This window comes from Tetrao urogallus, assembly GCF_951394365.1.
Source record: "Tetrao urogallus genome assembly, chromosome: 3".
NCBI lineage: Eukaryota > Metazoa > Chordata > Aves > Galliformes > Phasianidae > Tetrao > Tetrao urogallus.
Window position 1 is genome coordinate 91254613 of NC_136815.1, and position 19781 is coordinate 91274393.

General features: G+C 39.3%; 1 protein-coding gene across 1 annotated transcript in view; it reads left to right on the plus strand.

The window, feature by feature from the left end:
* Positions 1-19781, plus strand: part of TNS3 (tensin 3) — a gene marked incomplete at both ends in the record, with an annotated part of 220099 nt that overhangs the window by 193000 nt on the left and 7318 nt on the right. Inside the window, 5 exons of the mRNA XM_079533832.1 lie at positions 10199-10370; positions 11962-12605; positions 13204-13290; positions 16212-16343; positions 18636-18731. Of these exons, the coding sequence (XP_079389958.1) occupies positions 10199-10370; positions 11962-12605; positions 13204-13290; positions 16212-16343; positions 18636-18731 (1131 nt within the window). The remainder of the gene's footprint in view (positions 1-10198; positions 10371-11961; positions 12606-13203; positions 13291-16211; positions 16344-18635; positions 18732-19781) is intronic.

Consider the following 19781-nt stretch of genomic DNA (forward strand, 5'->3'; position numbering starts at 1 on the left):
AGTTATGCCTAAAGTCAATAACAGACCATCTGCAAGATCTTTCAAAATACATAAGAAGTCACATGCTTCAGTCCCAAGAGAAGGCTTTTTTTTTTTTTTTTTTCCCCCTTCCTCAGCACTATTTGGGGAAATAAGAGTGAAATTAATCTAAAAACTCCTTCAGGAGCCCATGATGCAAATCTCACTGCTTTAAAGATGCATTGCAAACTCTTTGACAAATACAGCTTAGTTTTATTTTGGTATTTCTGATTGAGTCAGTGATATAAATTGTTTGCAAACAGTGTAAATATCTGTCTGGGAACAGTTATTTTCTCAGAAATGCAAGAGAGCAAGATTTTCAGGGCAGGGACTGTGAAACAGGGATCTGGTAGAGCATCATTTTGATAATGCTTATCTCTGTGAATACAAGGGTAGAGAATAACAGCAATTCATTCTCTGATCCTGGAGTTGCCTGGAGAGGTGTTGATGGCTGGCATAACTCCAGAAGTTGTATTGGTTTGTCACTTGCAGGAGCCCCTGGGGGCCACTGCAGGATCTCAGAGTCACTTGAACATGGGCATATCCTACTGCGTACACACTTCTGTCATGCATCTTGCTATCAGGCCAGAATGCATGGAAGTGGTATACAGAAAACCTTACTTGCCCAGTACTTGATGAAAGCTACTATGCCAAGGATGTTTCCTCAAGGACAACATGGATGATGCAAGTTTTCTTCATACATAAGGCAAGAATTGATTTTTTTTGTCTTATAATACATCTGGAAGTTCCCCATAACATAATTAACGGTTTTTAAGTGCACATCATAGATAGCATAAAGTTAGCAGCTTCAGTACAGCAGCACAGCTTAGTTACTAGCAATGCGGGTTTTAACTGTTAAACACCACTGAAATCATTTATTATCTCACCAGATTTGTTGCATTATTTCCCAGGTGGTCAGCTCCCCTGTGGTTATCATTGTCTCGGTTGTCTTTTTTGTGAGAGAAAAGCGTATGCATTCCAGTGAGATTCTTGTCAGTGAGATTAAATGAAGCTGGTCTTGCTAGTGCAGCAGGTAGTATGTGGATGCTAGAGCCATAGGTTCTCTTATCCTGCAGTTCCACCCACCTAAATCACCAAATTGGTGACTAGCAAAGAAAGGCAACCTATTCAAACAGAGGTTAGCAGAATCTTCAAGCAATAATTACTTTGTCTGTTCCTTTACAAGGATGGAAAGGAAAAAAAGGTTTTGTTGTACTGTTAGAGAAGTTATAAACCGGATGTTAGAGATAGATTTCTGAGAAGTAGAGGAAAGAAACAGCAGCTGACCACATGATTGCATATGCATTTCACTCATAATAAAGATAACTGTGAAGAAAGCTGTGAAGAAAGGTTCATTGATGTGCATAAAAGCCAGCTGATTACAGGGAAACAGAGAAATAGCTTACAACACAAGGAAAAGCACAACAAGACAGCAAAGCAGCAAGGCTACAGCAAGAGAGGATCCAGTCAGACACGACAGTAGTAGGCACAAAACTAAGGGAAAGGTAAAGAAAGGAAACCACTTACCTTCAGAAAGCCTATAAGGTCCTCAGATAGGCAAAGATCTCCAAAGAAGATACCCTTGCCTCCGCTGTCAACCTTTAAATGAGGCCTGGGAAGGGTGGATCCTGGCTCCACCTCTTACAGGCACTCAGGTGCACTGCATGTACCTGAGCTCTCCTGGGTTGGCTCTGCCTTCCTACCAGGTGCTCAATCTCTGGTTCAAGCTATGGCTTAGCATTTCCACTACACAGCCACTGTTTCAACCATGTAAGGTGAAACAATAAAACAGAAGAAAAACCTACTTTATTCTTCTATGCTGTACTGTCTTCTTCTGACCATGTGTTAGAACACCGTTCTCTTAAGTTTGGTACTGTTCTGATCACGAAGAAGCGAAGCTGCTTCTAACGGGCTCTTAGGAATAGCAGGTAAAGTATTCTCAGGTAGGATGATAGTCACATACAGGAAAAAAGCTGAACTCACTCAGCTGTTCAAGGAGATCTGTAGCTATACAGAACACCTTCTCAGGAAATAGCACAGTACAGAAAATTCTTTTCAGTGGCTGGCCCTTACATGAGGAGCCTGGCCCAGGCTCCACCCTGGGTTCATCCCTTCTGGTCACCTGGGATGTACAAGTGCAAACAGTTTGCCTGTGATCCCTGGACCAGACACCCATTCACCAGGTGCTCAATCACCAGTTCAAGCCATGACATAGCAGTTCCCCTACAGGTGTATTCACCCCAAGGGATATGGCAACACAATTATTGGGGGATAGGAAGAAGTATGAAAACTTCAGCAGTGTGTGTGTAGAATCATAGAATGGTTTGGGTTGGAACAGACCCTTAGGATCTGGCCCCCTGCTACAGGGAGGAACGTCTCCCATTATGCCAGGTTGCTCAGTCCCATCTAGCCTGGCCTTGAATGCTTCCAGGGAAGGGGCATCCATAACCTCACTGGGCACTGCCTCACTACCCTCACAGAAAAGAATTTCTTACTAAAATCTGGTCTAAGTCTACCCTCTTCCATTTTAAAGCCATTTCCCCTTATCTTGTTGCTACATGCCCTCTTCCAGTGTTTTGCTACCCTTAGTGACAAAGCTTTTTAATAATTTCTGTTGAGAATTTCCTAATGAGGAAATTTCCTATACGAATTTTCTATTTTTGTCTCTTATCTGTTTTCTATATCATCTACTACTGAAAAGAATTTGGCTCTATTGGCTGCTAATGAACATGTCTTCTAGTTGAAAACTGCTTTTACATTCCACACCTCAGTGCTTTTCTGCTACAGGTTAAACATCATCTCCATCCTCCTCTCCACATGTGTTCTTAAGACCACTTGATCTCTCCCAGTTTCTGATGTTTTTGAACTAGAAGCCTAGGTTTAATATGCCAGTAAGTAGCTTTACCAGTACCAAATACAGAGGTGTAATAACTCTCTGGTCTGGTGGCCATGTTTTTCCTAATATAGCTCAGTATTCTTGGCCTGTGATGAGAGCAAACTGAAGATTCGCTTTCAGTCTGATAGGCACTACAACTTTTCAGCAGGTCTGCTAACTTCTAGTTAGGTCCAAGCCTGTATTATCACAAGGGCTTGTTCTGCCTCACCTACAGATTCTTTTTTTTTTTTTTCTTTTTTTTTCGCGTTAGCTTAAGTAAGATATCCGTCGGTATTGTCCTCGAGTTCATTAGGAACCCTCTTAACCATTAATTGGACAAAACACTCTCCTAATTTAGTGCCATCAACAAATTTGTTGACAGGCCATTGCATCTCATAATCCAAGTCATTGATGCTGATACTGTTCGTGAACTGGGCATAAAGCTTTTAGTTACAAATATATGGACCTGACAGCTCAGCCAGTTGTCAGCCCTTTTGTTCAGGCTGTTTCCTCAGCTTCTGAATGCCAAAGGAAGAATGCCTCAGCAAGAATGCCAAAGGAAGTGCTGTTAATAGTTTTTATTAAGGCCAAGGCAGCACCTAGTGCTCTCCCCTCATGTATCCGGCCACTTACTTCACTGTAGTTCAAAACTTGCTCTTAGTGTTTGAAACATTCAAGAAATAATGGTAACATTTGCTAATAACAGCTTATGGAAATTTAACCCTGAATGAGACTAGAACAGCTTTGAAAAATCTAAGTATCTTAGTTGTTGTGGGAAGCTAAATGCTTTCTTCGTATAATGACTATTTCCAGGATTTCCACCTTTACATAGTATCATAGGCTTTTGCTACCCCAGGTTGTATGATTAGAGTTATGTACTCCTTTTCACTTCATCCAGTTCAGCTAGCTGTCGCTGGATTTAGCACATCAGTATCTAGTTCTGCTAAAAGTTTCTTTCATACTCTTCTTTTTTTTTCATGTAGAACTGTGATTTTTTTATTTTGCTTGTAATGTTTTCCTTAGCATTTTTCTTGCTGAAAAAATAAGCAAAGTATCTACTGAGGTTAATTAACTCTGTACTTTGCTTACTGGTGTATTTTTCATTCACTCATTGTTTCTCTTCTATGTCCTTGCCTTTGTGCCTTTTATTTTTAAGAGAACTTCCTGCAGATTGAGAAACTGCAGGAAACAAAGAGAAGAGTCAGATTTCTTCTCTTCGACACATAAGAACTTTCTTTCATTTCATCCTTTTTTAAACGTTATTTTCCTTGATGAAGCTTTTTCAACTTTTTGTGCTGTAAATGTATGAGAGAGGTTTCGTCAGGTAAAATGTTTTCAGATCTTCATCCGGTGTATAGATAAGACGGAATGTACTTCAAACCATGGACCATCCACTGTGTATCTGCACAAGTTGTTTTAATGCTTAATACCACAGGCTAGAGTTCTCTTGAATCCTTGCCCTACCTTTCCTTGTATGTTTAAACTCCTCTGCTCTAATTTCAGTCTAAATCTTCTGTTAAAAAAATAAAAAATAAAAATCAAGTGAATGACAGAATAACTTTAGTAACGAGGAATAAAAATTAATAATATTGCAAGAGGAAAGTGGTGATCTTTTGACCCTTAGTCTCCTGAATAAAACAAAACTGGATCAGCAGAGACTTTTGTCATAGAAATTTGCAGTTCACTAGATGAGGGATGGATGAATGAACATTTCAGCACTGGTAGTGACATTGCAGTTAGAGCCAAGTTTCAGAGGGACACAGAGCGTTTTGTGAATGCTGGTGGATGTGGCATGCATTTTTCAGAAGCATTTCAGATGGAAGACAGACCTGAGAATGTTTGTTTGGTAGGACAAATCCAAGGTGAATCCTGAGCAAATGGTAAATAGTGTTTATGGAACATGGGCACCTCTCCTGGGAAGCCAGTTCTTGTTACTCTTAATGGAGTGCTACCATTCAAAAACGAAATGAGTAGAGAAGAAATCAGACACCAGTTCTTCCACTATATTCAATTCTGTCTTTGCAGATGAATTAGTCAGGGAATCCTTTTAGCTTGCCTGGGCCATACTGAGGGAAGATGTCTTGTCACATATGAAATGTGTAGGTCACTCTGAAAGTGATGCATCTTATTTGTTTCCTTGGAAATTACAGCTGATGTAAGAAGCCCAGTCATACTACTTCATATAGCACATTCCCAGCTGTAAAACATTGTTTTTCAACATAGTGTAATTAGCTATGCACTTTAGCCAGTGATTTACAAGAGCCCGCGTGCTGCACTTGTAAAAATCCGTACCAGCAGAAGTGACCCACTGTTTCATAGCTGCCTTGATAGTGTTGTTGCTAGAAAAATGTTGCCCACATCAATCTTCCATCATCCCAAACAGATGGAAGTCAAAAAGCACCAAGTCAGGACTGTTTGGTGGGCGTGGTAGAGCAGTGCAGCCAAGATTAGTAATGTGCTCCTTGGTCCTCAAACTGGTATGGAACCTGGCATTATTGTGTTGCAAAAGATTCTCTTTTTTCGCTGGCTTGACTCTGGAAGTTCAAGCCATCAACTTAGTCTGTGTTGCAATGTAGAGTATCAGTTGATGATTTGTCTGGGTATGAGGAGGTTCAGAAGGATCATCCCTTTCAGACTTCAGATAGCAGAATGGTAACTTGGAACTTCCTTTTCCCAAAAGAAGTAGCTTAGGGTTTTGACCGAAAATTTCAAATGCATGCAAACAGGTTAGCTTTCTCTCAAAAGGGAATGCAAATTTTGGATTAAATCAGAGCCTGCTAAAATGCAAAGTGTATGGGCATGACAGCTCATTTTACTTTGCTGCTGCTGCTGTTGGACCACTGTCTCAAAAGCCTTGGGGTGGTTGTGCAGCTCAGCTGCTTACAAGAAATAGTGAATGGAATGCTTTTACATATCTTTTGTATGGAATGTTTTTGTGGGTTAAGCCACTCTGTTTTGTTTTGGTTTTCATTTTTCAACATCTGTAAGTTTTCTTTTTTCCCCTTATCCCTGCTTTTCCCCTTCTTTCTCCTTTTCCTCTTTTCTTTGGTTTCTCATTATTTTTTTTTAATTTTCTCTAAATTTTCTTGTTTTTTTTTTTTAACTTTCAGACAAGACATCTAATGAATTCAAATAGTAGTTAATCTATAACATCTTGATTTTATGTCTGTCTCCCAGGTGCTTCCAAAAGCTTCTATTTACAATTTGAAGAATTCTGCAGCTTTTAGTAGCTTTTTTTCCTTTTCTTCAAAGTGAGGTGATAGAATAGTGAGTTGGATCTTCTTCTCAAATGCACACAGGCACAATGCTGTTCTGTTCTTCCTGCGTCACTTTTTACTGACATATATTGCAAACGGTCCGGTTCATTACTTCAATGTTCAGCTTTAGGAAGTGCAGGTATATTTAATAAAGTCAGGTTTGACCCAACTGCTTGAAGAGATGTGAACAAGAGCTTGGTTTTGTTATGTCCCTTCTTCAGGCAGGGAGCTGTACTGTTATGTCATCGGTCTGCTAAGAGAACTAATGGCGTGGACTGTGGGTGTTCAGGTTTTTTTGGCTTAACTGTGCTCCACATGGTAAAGAAAAATTGCACTGTTTGTCAGAGATTTTTAGTGAAATTTTACATCTCCTGTGCATCATCCTTGAAAACTGTTGTTCACAAATGCACGTACTGCCAAAAAATGATGACACGAATAAGATGCGATTGTGAAATGAAGGATATTTCTCTGTTACATAGGGCTTATTAAAGTCCAATAGAGAGACATGGTCAGATTTTTAGCTTGAATATCTGCTTGCAACTCAATGCATTCAATTTGTAAATTTGTAAGTAAGTATGTTGGCTGAAAATGGAGTCTCAGGTATACAGAGAAAGTAGAAAACTTTTTTGCAATCTTGAAACCTGTTCTCAAATTCCTGTATCAAAGCAGAAAGTAAGGCTGCCAATGTATCAAAATCCATAAAATTATTTGTACTGCACTGTGTTCTGTGCCTTGTTTTCAGTCCAGGTAGAGTTAATAGCACACTGCTATTTTGTCATTGCAGAGTAAGGGCTGTGTGCTGGGGTCAGGTCAGGCTGCTGGGCCATCCCCATGATGGTGGTGAGGTGGGGGCCTGGCCTCATTTTGAGCTGTGCTCGGCTGCAGGTTGTACATGTCTGTTGTAAACTAAGAAGATCTGCAGCAAGAAGCACCAATAATTTGCAGCAAATGTGTGGGAGGAGTTCATACCGTATATACAGGAAAGAAACTGTAAGATTGCATAGTAAAGGGTTAACAGCTGACTGGTGACTGTGGACTTGATCAGACAATAAAGAGGGCATAGCTGAAATTTTCACAAGCTTGTTTTTAATTGAAATATAAACAAAGCTGCTTTCATGGGAAGTGCCTTTCAGATACCCTTATTTCTAGCTGGGAAATAGTTGTACAGAGTTTTTGTTTGTTTTGCAGATTACATACTAGGCTGCTTGTGGTTTTCCACTCTTGTGCTTGTGTAAAAACAAAAAATTGGCTTTAGAAAAAAAAAATGTCCATGTTAGTCCTTCCATTTTGCAGCCTCCACGCTGTAAAGATAATAGCAACAATCCATGGCCTGAGACAAGGATGATTCGAGTCTTAGTTAATTATTTCAAGCAAGTGCTGTTAGTGGTGGGAGTGCTTTGCTATGTATAAATGCTTTAGGTTAGGTCTTGTTCACATACCTAAGATTGCATAACAGTGGGAGACAATCCAAATATTATTTCATAAGAAGCTCCTCTCCCCTTCCTCCCTCCAGATTTTTTTGTTAATGAATTCCACTCACTCCCCAACGTAGTCTGATACCAAGCAATAGGAACAGAGGCATGGACAAAAGTAAGCAAATGGAGTTAAGCCTGTGACTGTAGTTCTGTGCCTGCAGGAGAAGCATTGGCCTCTCCTATTTTGTAGCTGAGTCATCTCAACCTGTATTATAATTGGGAGGCATCTGTCTAGAGGCTCATATGCAGAAAGGAGATGTCTGTTACACTTAAGATGTGTTTTTTCTTACAGATGCAGTTCTGTCCAGCAACATTTAGCCTACAGAAGGTTGTATTCCTAGGGAAGCTGAGGTGGTCATCAGATATACATCAGTTTGGCCAACCCACATTCAACTAAACTTTTTTTTTTTCCTCAGATAGTAGTTATAATAAAGCAGTAATACTTTATCTTGTATGGAAGTAATTGTTCATGGCTTAACATCAATCTTTATAATACTTGGAAGGGCCACTGATTTCAGTAGGAATGTGACCTAAGACTGTGTTTCCACCAGTATGAAATATACATCACATACACAGTATATCCAATGTTTATAGACAGTATATACAATATATCTGAACTGTTACAGATACAGATTTTCTTAGTTCTTCCCCGACATGCCCATTTCTGATGGATTTCCTTTGAAGTTCACTGTAACGGCTGGTGTGGATCTAGTTAAAATAATGGGTGTAGTTAGAAGATATTCTGGTAGTTTTTTAATGCTTTCCTCATCCATTTAAGTGGTTGCTCTGTACAGTATGTGTGCTATGCGAGGAATTCAAATTGTTTTCATTCAGATGACTGATTGGTAGGTTTTCTTATCTCAGGTATTTCTTTTAAGTACCTCGCATACTATGTATGCAAATAAGAACAGATCCAGACTGTGCCATGAAATGTATTGAAAAGATTTCCTTACACTTATTTCAGCAAAGTTCACAGAAATGAGAAGAAACTTTTTTCTTTTTGCACTGTTAGTAAGACTTCTTTATGACCTTAACACTTAGTAAGGGTAGAGCTGTTCTGTATCTTTCTTCTTGGTGTTTTTTTGTTTTGTTTTGTTTTGTTGTTGTTGTTGTTCTTGTTTTTCCTGTCTCAGTCTTTAAAAATGTTCCTAGTATACCTAGTATTCTAGAGATAGTACTTAGGGACTACTTCATCTCTGGTCTCCTCATTTCATCATGATCTCCTCATCTCCAACCTTGCAAGTTTTAAGGTGATTAGAGCTGTTTAGATAGATGTGATTATTCAGATGTGTGGTAGAAAATAGTGCCATTGAACCAGGGCATATGTGAACTGGTTTTGAATCACTTTAGAGCATACCAGAATAACATCAAACTCATTAGATTGTGTCTAGTTATAACAAAGCACCCGTGAAGCAAAGAAGAAATTGTTCTTTTATAAAGTTCTTCAATAATAAGGAACTGAGGAAATAGTCCTGAGCAGATGAAGTTCCTAAGCCAGTATCCATTGTATCTGGAAAGTTGTGGCAGTCTGGTGAAGCTCCCAGTGACTGGTAAAAGGGGAAACATAGCCCCCATTTTTGAGAAGTTAAAGTGGAGCAGTAGGCCAATTAGTCTCACCTCTATGTCCAGTGAGATCGCTGAGCACATTCTCCTGGTGACTGTGCTAAAGCAGGTGGAAAACAGAGGTGATGGGTGGCAGCCAGCATGACTTCACCAGGGGCAAATTGTGCTTCAGAGGTACTTTCTAGAATGGTGTTACAGCATTGGTGGATGAGGAAGGTGCAGCTGACATCACCTACCTGAACTTGTGCAAGACATTTGACACCGTCCTGTGCAACATCCTTGAGTCTAAAATGGAGAGACGTGGATTTGGTAGATGGACCACACAGTAGATAAGGAGCTGACTGGATGGTCTCACTCAAAGATTTGTGTTCACAGGCTCAATATCCCGGTGGAAAACAGTGATGAGTGGTGTTCCTCTGGGGTCAGTATTAGGACAGGCACTATGTAACATCTTTGTCAGTGACTTAGGGAGTGGGAATGTGGTGCACCGTCAGCAAGTGTGCTGACAAAACCAAGCTGAGATCTGTGTTCAACATGCTGGGGAGAAGGGGTACCATCCTGAAGGATCTTGACAGGCTTAGAGGAGGGTCTATTTCAATCCACCTCACTGTTCACTTATCTAACCAATACTTCTTGACCGGTGCCCTGCCCCGTTCAGCAGCAGGCTGAATGAGTGAGCTGAATTAACACTCCATCTTTCTATCACTTTGGTGTGTCAGTGAACATTGACAGTGTGTATAGTTACATAGGAAAGTTGACTAGAAATATCTGCCTTAACACTGTGGACTGTGGAATGCAGAACAACTTGTCTCTGCTATTTGTTTTCCTGCTGGATGTTTTTAGCAATCAATGCACTGTTGTGAAATAAAATGTCACTGCTTAAACAAGTGAAAAATGGTCCTATTAAAAGAAAAATTGTTCTATAAACCCTTCTTTCAGCCAGTATAAGGCCCATAAAAATGTGGATTGTTTTTTTTAATTTATCTTTTACTTTGTTTCATTTGCTGCAGAATCTCAGAGCTACACAGAAGCCCTTAACCATCCTACAATAGTGTCTGACAAAACCATCGACACTAACCCTGCTTTGCTGAGATCCAACACGCAGGTGGATCCTTCCTTTCAGCGCTGTTTAGTGTCCTCATGTACAGCCTCAAGTAACAGTTCTGTGCCAGTGGGAGAGAGGTAGGAAATGATTGTCTGATCTAAACGTTTAGTTCTCATTACTGCAGTTTCCATCCAATGTGTTACATTTACATCTTCGTTGCAGACCATTTGGCCACCAACTTTGATATGTAACCTGTAATGATGTTGTTGCCCACCATCTGGAAATTACCACTTTCAAAGGTGTTGCTTGTGTGTCTGAGTTTTAAGGATAAATTAGGAATGCAAAAACGAATAGTGTTTTATAGCTCAATTACTTTATTATGTTCTAGCAGAAGCTCACACTTATTTGCTGTGCTTTTAACCAATTTCTCTAACGCTTTACTGAAGAGCATTTTGTGAACCTTTACATTGGAATGAGTTGTATGTGAGAGAGAGACAGCAATCTGGTCACTGCAGTACCCATGTTTATAGTCAGTAAAATGTCAGGATTTGTATTTGGTGGTGAACAACTGACTCCATCACAGTGAGAATTTTCGGTTTTTTATGGTTGTACTGTATAGGGCTCTGAATCAGAGTTTTAATAACACAGATTTACAAATTAGTACTTGTCTGTCTGTAATAGTTTCCTTCTTTGTCATTCTACAACAGCATTCCTTTGTGGCTAACTATTCATATTCAGAATAATTGGCTCCTTCTTCTCAGTAAGCATTTGGAATGTTGGAGTGTCAAACTCTCATTAAAGGTTTAGAGTGTGTTGATTTCTGTCTGTCTTCATATCTAATAGATTTCATTTTCTTGAAATTTTGAGAAAGAAATTTCTTTTTGTAATTAAGACTGAATCAAATATGTGACATTTCCTTATAAGTGGATATGAGTTAAGAGCTTATAAGGCAATGTGGTCATTATCAAGCTTGCATTCCTGCCATAAGCTTTATCTCAAAGTTTTGTTCCCTTCTTTCTAAACATCTTTCTTGTCATTTTCTTCATTTAATCTGCAGATTAGTACAGATGTTCCCTCCCCTTTCTCCACTTCCCTTCTCCACCTGCCTTACCTACCCCCCTTTTTCCACGTCTCAGCTCCTTTCTCCTTTTTATTAAATTAATGTAAGGGACACTGCATGTAAGAAATGTTGTAGCAGTGTCAATCTTATTCCACAAATCTGTCTTTGATGACAGGTCTGGCTTAAGAAATTCTTGCCTCCTACTGGTCTTTTTTCAGCCAGCACTGTGGATCACTGTAGATCTCCAGGAGCTCTGTGAAGCAATGTTTTGAGCCGTCTAATAGAATTAATTCATATTAAAAGTAATGCTCTCAAACAGGAGGAAAGAAGAGTGTTTTTAACAATGATTAATTTGATGGCCTGACTTACAGTGCAAACTCAGAAACTCTGTCATCACCATGGCTGGATTGAGGGTTGAGATGAGACAAAGTAATGAACTACACTGAAGAAGTGAGTATTCAGGATGGGGCTGGAGTCCCTGGTTCCAACTTGATCACCAGGTCCTGCATGTTATCAAACACATCAGTTATTATCCTGAGTGAGTGAGTGCTTTCAGTAATGACCAGAGGATAGACTGTGTTATGACATTTTTAGAAAATGATTTGCCTGTTTTATTTTTGTGTTCAATTTTTGTCTCTTTTTCTTTTCCTTTTTTTTCTTTTTGACAGCTCTCTTGCTGCAGAACATTCTTGGATTGAAAACAGCCCTAAATCTTCCAAATTGTTCCAGCTTTCAATAGAAAGCAACAGACCAACAGGAAGCTATCATGTGCCTTCTGAATTTTCAAACCCTGTGCAAGATGGTTCTCTTTTGTCTCATTTCCAAACCCCAGGGCTACAAGTTGTCACCCTGAGCAACCTGGAGAAATCACCAACAGAGCAACAGCCAGAACCTGCTGTCGGTAACAGTGCTCAGGCTTACCGAAGCTACAATGGGTCCAGCGTGGGCATTAGTCCCTCCAAAGAGGAGAAACAAGCTGCTTTCATAGCCAACACTACCATCTCTCCAAAAACCATGAGCTCATCTGTAGAAAGTGCAGAAGACGATGGCTTTTTGGCTCAAAACTTTCTTGCGATGACCTCTGGACATATTAGTCAGAACAGTGCAGTCCATCCGTGCCTTGGAGGGAACCTACATTCTCAACCACCTCTTCCAGAGAAAAAGAGGTCCTCTGAAGGGGACCGTTCCGTCGTCTCCATCTCACCTTCTTCAAGTGGTTTCTCAAGCCCCCACAGTGGAAGCACAATCAGCATCCCCTTCCCAAGTGTTCTTCCAGATTTCTCGAACACTTTAAACACTTCCCTGGTGCCAGGTAGGTTCTGCATCAGAGAAATGTATAACATATCAGAATTGTATGGTTTTTCTCTCAATGAGGAGGGATTTAAAATGAAAAGGAGATAAAAAGCAGTGGAAGGAAAATGGAGGACTTGATTTACAGTAAGAGGCACTAGTTCACTATTTTACATGTACTGTTCTGAAGACTATGGTGCAGAAGTGTTACTTCCATCCTTATCTGTCAGCCCACCTTTGGAGTTGTGAAATCACAAACAAGCAGTATCCGGTCCAACCTCTTAATGATGGTTTATTTCTGCATCTTTGCTAGACCTGTGCAAAGAATAGTTAAAAATAGTGATGTCTATTCACTGGGTCTTACTGAGAATATAACTTTGGTATAACTTTATAAACATGAGAGTTTTCCATATCTTACAGGTTTTGCAAAATTAAACTTTAAGAGAGCTTTCAGAATGTTAATGTAGGTTATTATACATTTTGGTTCTAAAACAATTCAGATTTTTTTCTGTATTCATTAGATTTTAGAATAATTAATGTGATTGGAAGTTGGAAAGAAAAGCAAAAATACTTCAATATTTAGAAAGTTTGTTGACTTCTTTTTCGCCTTTATTTCACAGAACACACAACAGAGAAACAAGTGACTGTAAAATTTGTCCAGGACACATCCAAGTTTTGGTATAAACCAGATATTTCAAGAGAACAAGGTATATCAGCTGAGGTATATTCTGGGGTATATGTTTACTAGTAGGCTAGCTGGTGTGTGCATATTAACTTTTTATTTGACTACCAGATGTATAGGGTAACTGTAAGAAAAATTACAGGATATAGAAGGACAGAAAACAACCTCAATTTATTTTGTCTGAAAGCTGTATTTGAGAGCGAAGGGCATTCATATCTGAGAAAATGTTGAGTTAATCATACCAGTTATTATCCTCGCTTAACACACAGTAACTCAGAACTTCCTCTGGTAGCCTCTGCAAAAGTACTGTCATTAGAATCTGGCTTCTGTTGCCTCATCACAACAGTGGAAGTCATTTTAAGGTATGCTGAAGGAAAATGAAAGCTGAATGTGCTCTCTTATGCAGTCTTGTGTTATGATGGGTTTTCATCAATGTGTCTGACAGAGCTATTTTGGCCTCCAAGTTTTGGAATAGCACATATGCACGATCCAGTTCCAAACAACTGCTGCTCGCAGAAATTACTTGAGTAGAAATGTGCTGCTCTGGCATAATTTCATGTGTGTTTCCCAGTGTTGATAGGTTGAGAGATGCTAAGTAGCAGAGGGTAACTTATTATCTAGAGCTCACCATAAAAGCATCCTCAGTTGTTCTGTAGCTGAGACAGTCATGATGTAGCTTCTGTGAAATAACATCTTTGTGATGTACAACACAGATACATCTACATGTAGATGTATTGTGAGGTGGAGAAAACTTTTGTTGTATGCGGCAGTATACCTGCAAACTTTTTGTTGCAGGGACAAAATATATGTAAATGAAGAACGTTGGGTACTTTGTAAATGCTGGTGATCTGACAGTTTTTGTGTCTATACTGTAACATTCAACTATATTGCAGTATTTAGTGAGTTATGGCAGTGCCATCATTGGCAGCATTTTAAACATTGGCACCACATGGCAGCTCAGATTCTTAAAATGTGTTGAAAAGGAAAATGACAGATAAGGTCTGCATTGGAAAGGAAGTTCACGTCATAAAACTTGAAGTGAAACCAGATAGCCTTCAGTACTGGTAAATGAATTACTGTGTCTTTCTAGGTTACGGTCTGTCAAACTGTGCGAGTGGCCCATATATTGTGGTAGTAAATTTGAACCTGAGAGAAGAAAGATCATAGAAAATAGATGATTTATTAATTTCTGGATGATGTTATTTCACTTCACTCCCCTTCTGCTCCAGAAAACATGTAGAAAATGTTCCCTTATTGGATGTGAATTCAAATAGAAGAGATCATAAAGAAAGTTTAAACCTCACTGTTTGATCAAATTAAAGTTTACCAAACATTTTAGTATGCTTCTCTCTACCGTACCAATTAAAATAACTTTTTAGAAGTGTTCTAAGAGACTTTCACTGAGGAAGGAACACCTTTTCTCTTGCCAGAGCCACAGTGAGTGAAGAGGAATTGTCATGGACTGCATATATGTAGGTTACACTGAAACTAATTCCTCCTATTGATTTCCATGGAAACTACAACTGATACAGGGAGCACAATAATGCTATATAATAGAGCACATTCTTAGCTACAAAACACTATTCATCGTGGTCACTACCATTAGCTACATTAGCATTGCCTTTTGGCTAAGATCACGTGTATTATCTGTTTTTACCAGTTTCACCTTTTGGCACATGTTCCAATTATAAGCATTGGAAGTCTTTTTTATTTGTTTGAATTTTATTTGATTTGGGTTTACTTCTCTCAAGGGAGGATAGTCTTTCATGAACTTAAACCTAAACCTTGATTGAAGCTAACATTAGCACTGTCAGCTTGAGGCTGTCTCTGCATTGCCAGGAAGTTTGTATGTATCAGTGTCAGCCATGGACACAAATATCAGATACTAACCTAGGTCATGACTGCAGCAAGAGTTACCTATTTTTTGCACAGTATTCTTGATAGAGTATCAAGGCCCTGGAGCGGGTTCAAAGAAGGGCAACAAAGCTGGTGAGGGGTCTGGAGCACAGGCTTTGTGAGAAGAGGCTGAAGGAGCTGGGAATGTTCAGTCTGGAGAAAATGAGGCTCAGGGGAGACCTCATGGCTCTCTATAACTTCTTGAAGGGAGGTTGTAGTGAGCTGGGGGTCGGCCTCTTCTCTCGTGTAACTGGTGATAGGACTGGAGGGAATGGTTTCAAACTGCGCCAGGGGAGATTCAGGCTGGATGTTAGGAAATAATACTTGTCTGAAAGAGTGGTCAGGCACTGGAATGGGCTGCACAGGGAGCTGTGGAGTCACTGACCCTGGAGGTGTTCAAGGAACATTTGGACGTTGTGTTGAGGAACATGGTTTAGTGAGAGCTATTGGTGATGAGTGGATGGTTGGACTGAGTGATCTTGAGGGTCTTTTCCAACCTTGGAGATTCTGTGATTCTATGATAAATGAAAAAGCATGCAACAAATGAAAAAGCATTTGACGACCTCTGGCTTTGTCCAGAGGTTCCAGCTACTCTAGTTGTCATTCACAGATGCAGGTGTTTCCAACTAATTGCATGCAGGCACTTGACCTGAGGTACAGATTTACACTATTGTGTGAAAATAACGAATTATCAGTTGCAGCCTAGTGGGCAGTAGAGATCTGTTGCCTGCTCTATGTATCAGCAGTTTACCACTAACGAGCTTATTCTGCTGGAAATACTGGTTGCATAAAACCTGGTAGGATTTGCACACCCTTTACAGTTAAAAAAAATCACTGGGGATCTGTACTTCAGATTTCTTTTGAAATAAGTATCTATGAGATTCAGGCAAAATGCTTTCAGATCCTCCAAATGTGTTTGATTGTAGTTTTTTTTACAGAACATAAAAATATCTTCTTTACTCTTCTTAATTATAGGTTTACAACTGTAATTTTTTTGTGTGTGTATTGTCTGGAAATGATTTTTTCTTTCATTTCTGAAATTCCTTACAGCCATTGCTGTTCTCAAGGACAAGGAGCCTGGGTCATTTGTTGTTCGAGACAGTCATTCTTTCCGGGGAGCCTATGGGCTAGCAATAAAAGTTGCTTCACCACCTCCTTCTGTGCTGCAGATGAACAAGAAAGGTACTGTTTACCTTCTTTCTGTCCTTTAAACAAACTATGCGTGGTAGAAAGTCTGTACTACTGTGTGTTAATCTGGAGGAATCTTCCACTTCCAGCTCCTGTTGGTTCCTTGCAGCAGTACTTAATTGAACAGAACTGGATATTCGTTGTACTTAACAGTTTCACCGTGGTTTGTGAATGTTTGTACGTTGTGGTAGTCCCTATTTTATCAACCAGATAGCAAAACAATGCCATCTCAGTAATGTGCCCTCCTTAGCAATTAGAAGTCTGTGTTTGATCCATATTGCCACCATGTGAAGTTTTCACTTGGCTGGGAGATTTTATGGTTTTGACCCCAGTATTTTGTTTTGAGACAGTTATACATTAAATATAAATCTGAGGAAAGATGATAATTGTTTAAAAGGTACGGTGAAATAAGTGCAGTCTCCTGTCACCACTGCCATTATACGTAAGTTCTGCCTGATAGTTGTGAAAGGTAAAATGAAAAGAACATATGGAAAGCATAAATCAATCTGTGGGAATGTTGGGGGTACCTGTAGTGTTTCTTGACAAATGTGCTATTGCATGGGGTGTGGGGTGATTTTCATTGCTAATGCTTGGTGAGAAGAGCAACAAAGATCACAAGAATGCTGTGAATTTTAATGCTGTGGTTATAGTAATAGTTTATTCTCATTTTTTACTAAGGTTTCATGCTTACTTAGGGACAAGAGAAGTAATCTGTCTGTAATACAATAATGTTTTTAAATTCTGTATGCTTAATCTGATACATTGAGGCAGTTTCTTCTAAAAATTTGTCACGTAATCCTCTGTGTTGTCAGGAAGTATCAGCAGAACCTCTTCAATGTCTAACTTGAGGTAGACAATTGGGGTGTGCTGGTGACAGCAACAGTGAGGCAAATTGAGTGGTTATAGGTGTTCTGGTTAATCTCATCACATTAATAAAATCCAGGAAGACATGAAAGTTCAAACACTACTAGCCTTTAATAGCCAGTTTTATATTACTTGTACCACAGGCAAGTGGTAGCAAAAGAAGTTATGGCCAAGACTGTCACATCCTTCTACTTCTCTCTGTGAAATTTAGCTTTGTCTCCCACTATTTAATCCAAGGCACAATCTGTTCAGTCTCCTCCAAAGTTTCTTGTACTAGACTTCCCCTTCCTGCATGCCTCTGTATTAATTTATTTTTCATATTCTATCAGTATAATGACAAGCAATAGGCTGTCTGAAATGGTGACCTTTGCTGTATTTGCTTGAATAGAACACTTTGCTCTCCAGATTAATGCATTCATCTATCTTAGCCTGAAAGTCAGCCTTTGATGTCGTGTATTCCCTGGACTGTGGCTGATTCATTGAGAATCAAAAGGAACATTTGTGTTCATGGCTCTTCTGTTGAGGTTTGAATGGTTTAACAGATTTTCTGTATTGTTATGAGCTAATCCTTTCATTGCTTGGAGAGAGCTCCAATTTGTAGACAGGTGTGAAATACGTGAAATACTGTGAACCAGTTGCTCAAAAATTAATGAAATTATCTTAATTACATGTGTGCATACAAATGTATATATTTAAAAGGATGCTCAATCTCAATGGATTTTTATTCTTTGAATCTCTTCATTACATCCCACTTACAGTTTTAAATTTGTCTTGGAGCCCTGGGAGATAAAAACTGTATTTAAAAATTTAGTGAGCTACAGAAACCTGAGTGTTTCATGTAATTGCCTGCAATTTGTTTAATTGCTTCAGGAGTAAAAGGTTAGTGTAAAACTGAAAGCATTTGAAGATTTAAAAACTCTGAGACAAGAATTCCCCTTACATTTGTGCAGCTAAATCTTCTATTGTTTTGATCTGGAGACATTCTGTGAGCAATTCCATCCCAAGAACTCTGGGTATCATACTTTTAGTTCTTTGTCACACTGGATACAATTTCTTCTAATTGGCACTGGTATGTCAGAATTTCTAGCCATTAATTTTCAAAGCACCTTTTCCTTTCTGTATTTAGAACCATGCTTAGACAACAGTGCATATTTGGATGCCAGTAACTTATGATTATAAGACTTCATTCTCTGTATATCTGAAGTGTGCTATTTGCCTGGTTGTTGGGTTGCTTTTTTTTTTTCAGAATTGCCTTTTCATTATGTCTTATAATATTGTTGCAGAGCATCTCTAATGTGTTTGTGTGTTGTGTACAGAACATATGGTGTTGATGTGGAAAACAACTTCATAAAAACCTGCTAATGTGTGAGACTATTGCTTGTTCCTTGTGTCTCTTCATGTGTTTGTTCTTTTCTAACACAGTTGGAGATCTGTCAAATGAACTTGTAAGGCATTTTCTGATTGAGTGCTCTCAGAAGGGGGTTCACTTGAAAGGATGCCCAAATGAACCATGCTTTGGTAAGTACTGTGTGTCACAGGGACATAGAAAATGAAAATAATTTGCTTTTGCCAGAGCTGTTTTATAGACCTGGACAGAGTGGAGTGGAGCTGAGAGAACGCTCTGCTCAAGTCCTTAAGTTTTCTGTAGGAACCCATTCTAGCAGCCTTGTGCACATAAGGTATATGTGCAGAGCTCTCTAACACAAATGCACATGACCAAGCTTCAAGCTGTCATGTTCAACCACTGACAGCATTGCTATAGACGTCTTAGCTAGATGAATGTTGAAGGCCTTATATACTTAAGACTTTTGCCTTATTTTTTCCTATCAGTATTAAAAGTAGAAGATGGCTAAAATGACAACAGAGTATCACTCACTTAAAAAAAAAACATGCATTATGGCACATCAGCCTACATAATATTATGCAGTGAAATTATGCATGGTGGTAAACAACAAAATAACCACCCATAATCACTGTCTTCAGTGGGGTAGGAGGAGAAAATAGCATGACAAAGCTCATGTGTCAAGATCAATGCAGGAAGATTGCTTACTAGTTAGTAATGCAGGCAAAGCAAATTTACTTTGGAATAATTCATTTAATTTACTGCCAATTAAAATAGATCTGGGTAGTGAGAAACAAGGACAGCCATTAAAATAACACTTTTTTTTCCTCCTGCTCTTTCTAAGCCCAACTTCACTTTTTCATCCCAGACCTCTCAGTTCTCACCCCAGACAAGGTGTTACAAGAGGGGTTGAGGACAATATGGTCAGTACCTAACAATTACTCTGTGACTTCTTCCTTCTTCCACTTCTCATGTGCTGAATCATGGGTTCTCCACAGGCTACAGTCCCTTCAGCACCAAAAAATGTCATGGTTTGGCCTGGTTCCATGACTAATTAGGCGAAGGGACCCATGGACCCACACCCCAGAAGAAGGGGAAAGGAAGAAGGGAAAAGGTAGGGAGATGGGCCTAGATAAGGAAAACAGCAGCAATGTGCTAAGGGAGAAAACTGATTTACTAACCATGATAGCAGAATGTGAGATAACACAGTATAATACAATTGGAAT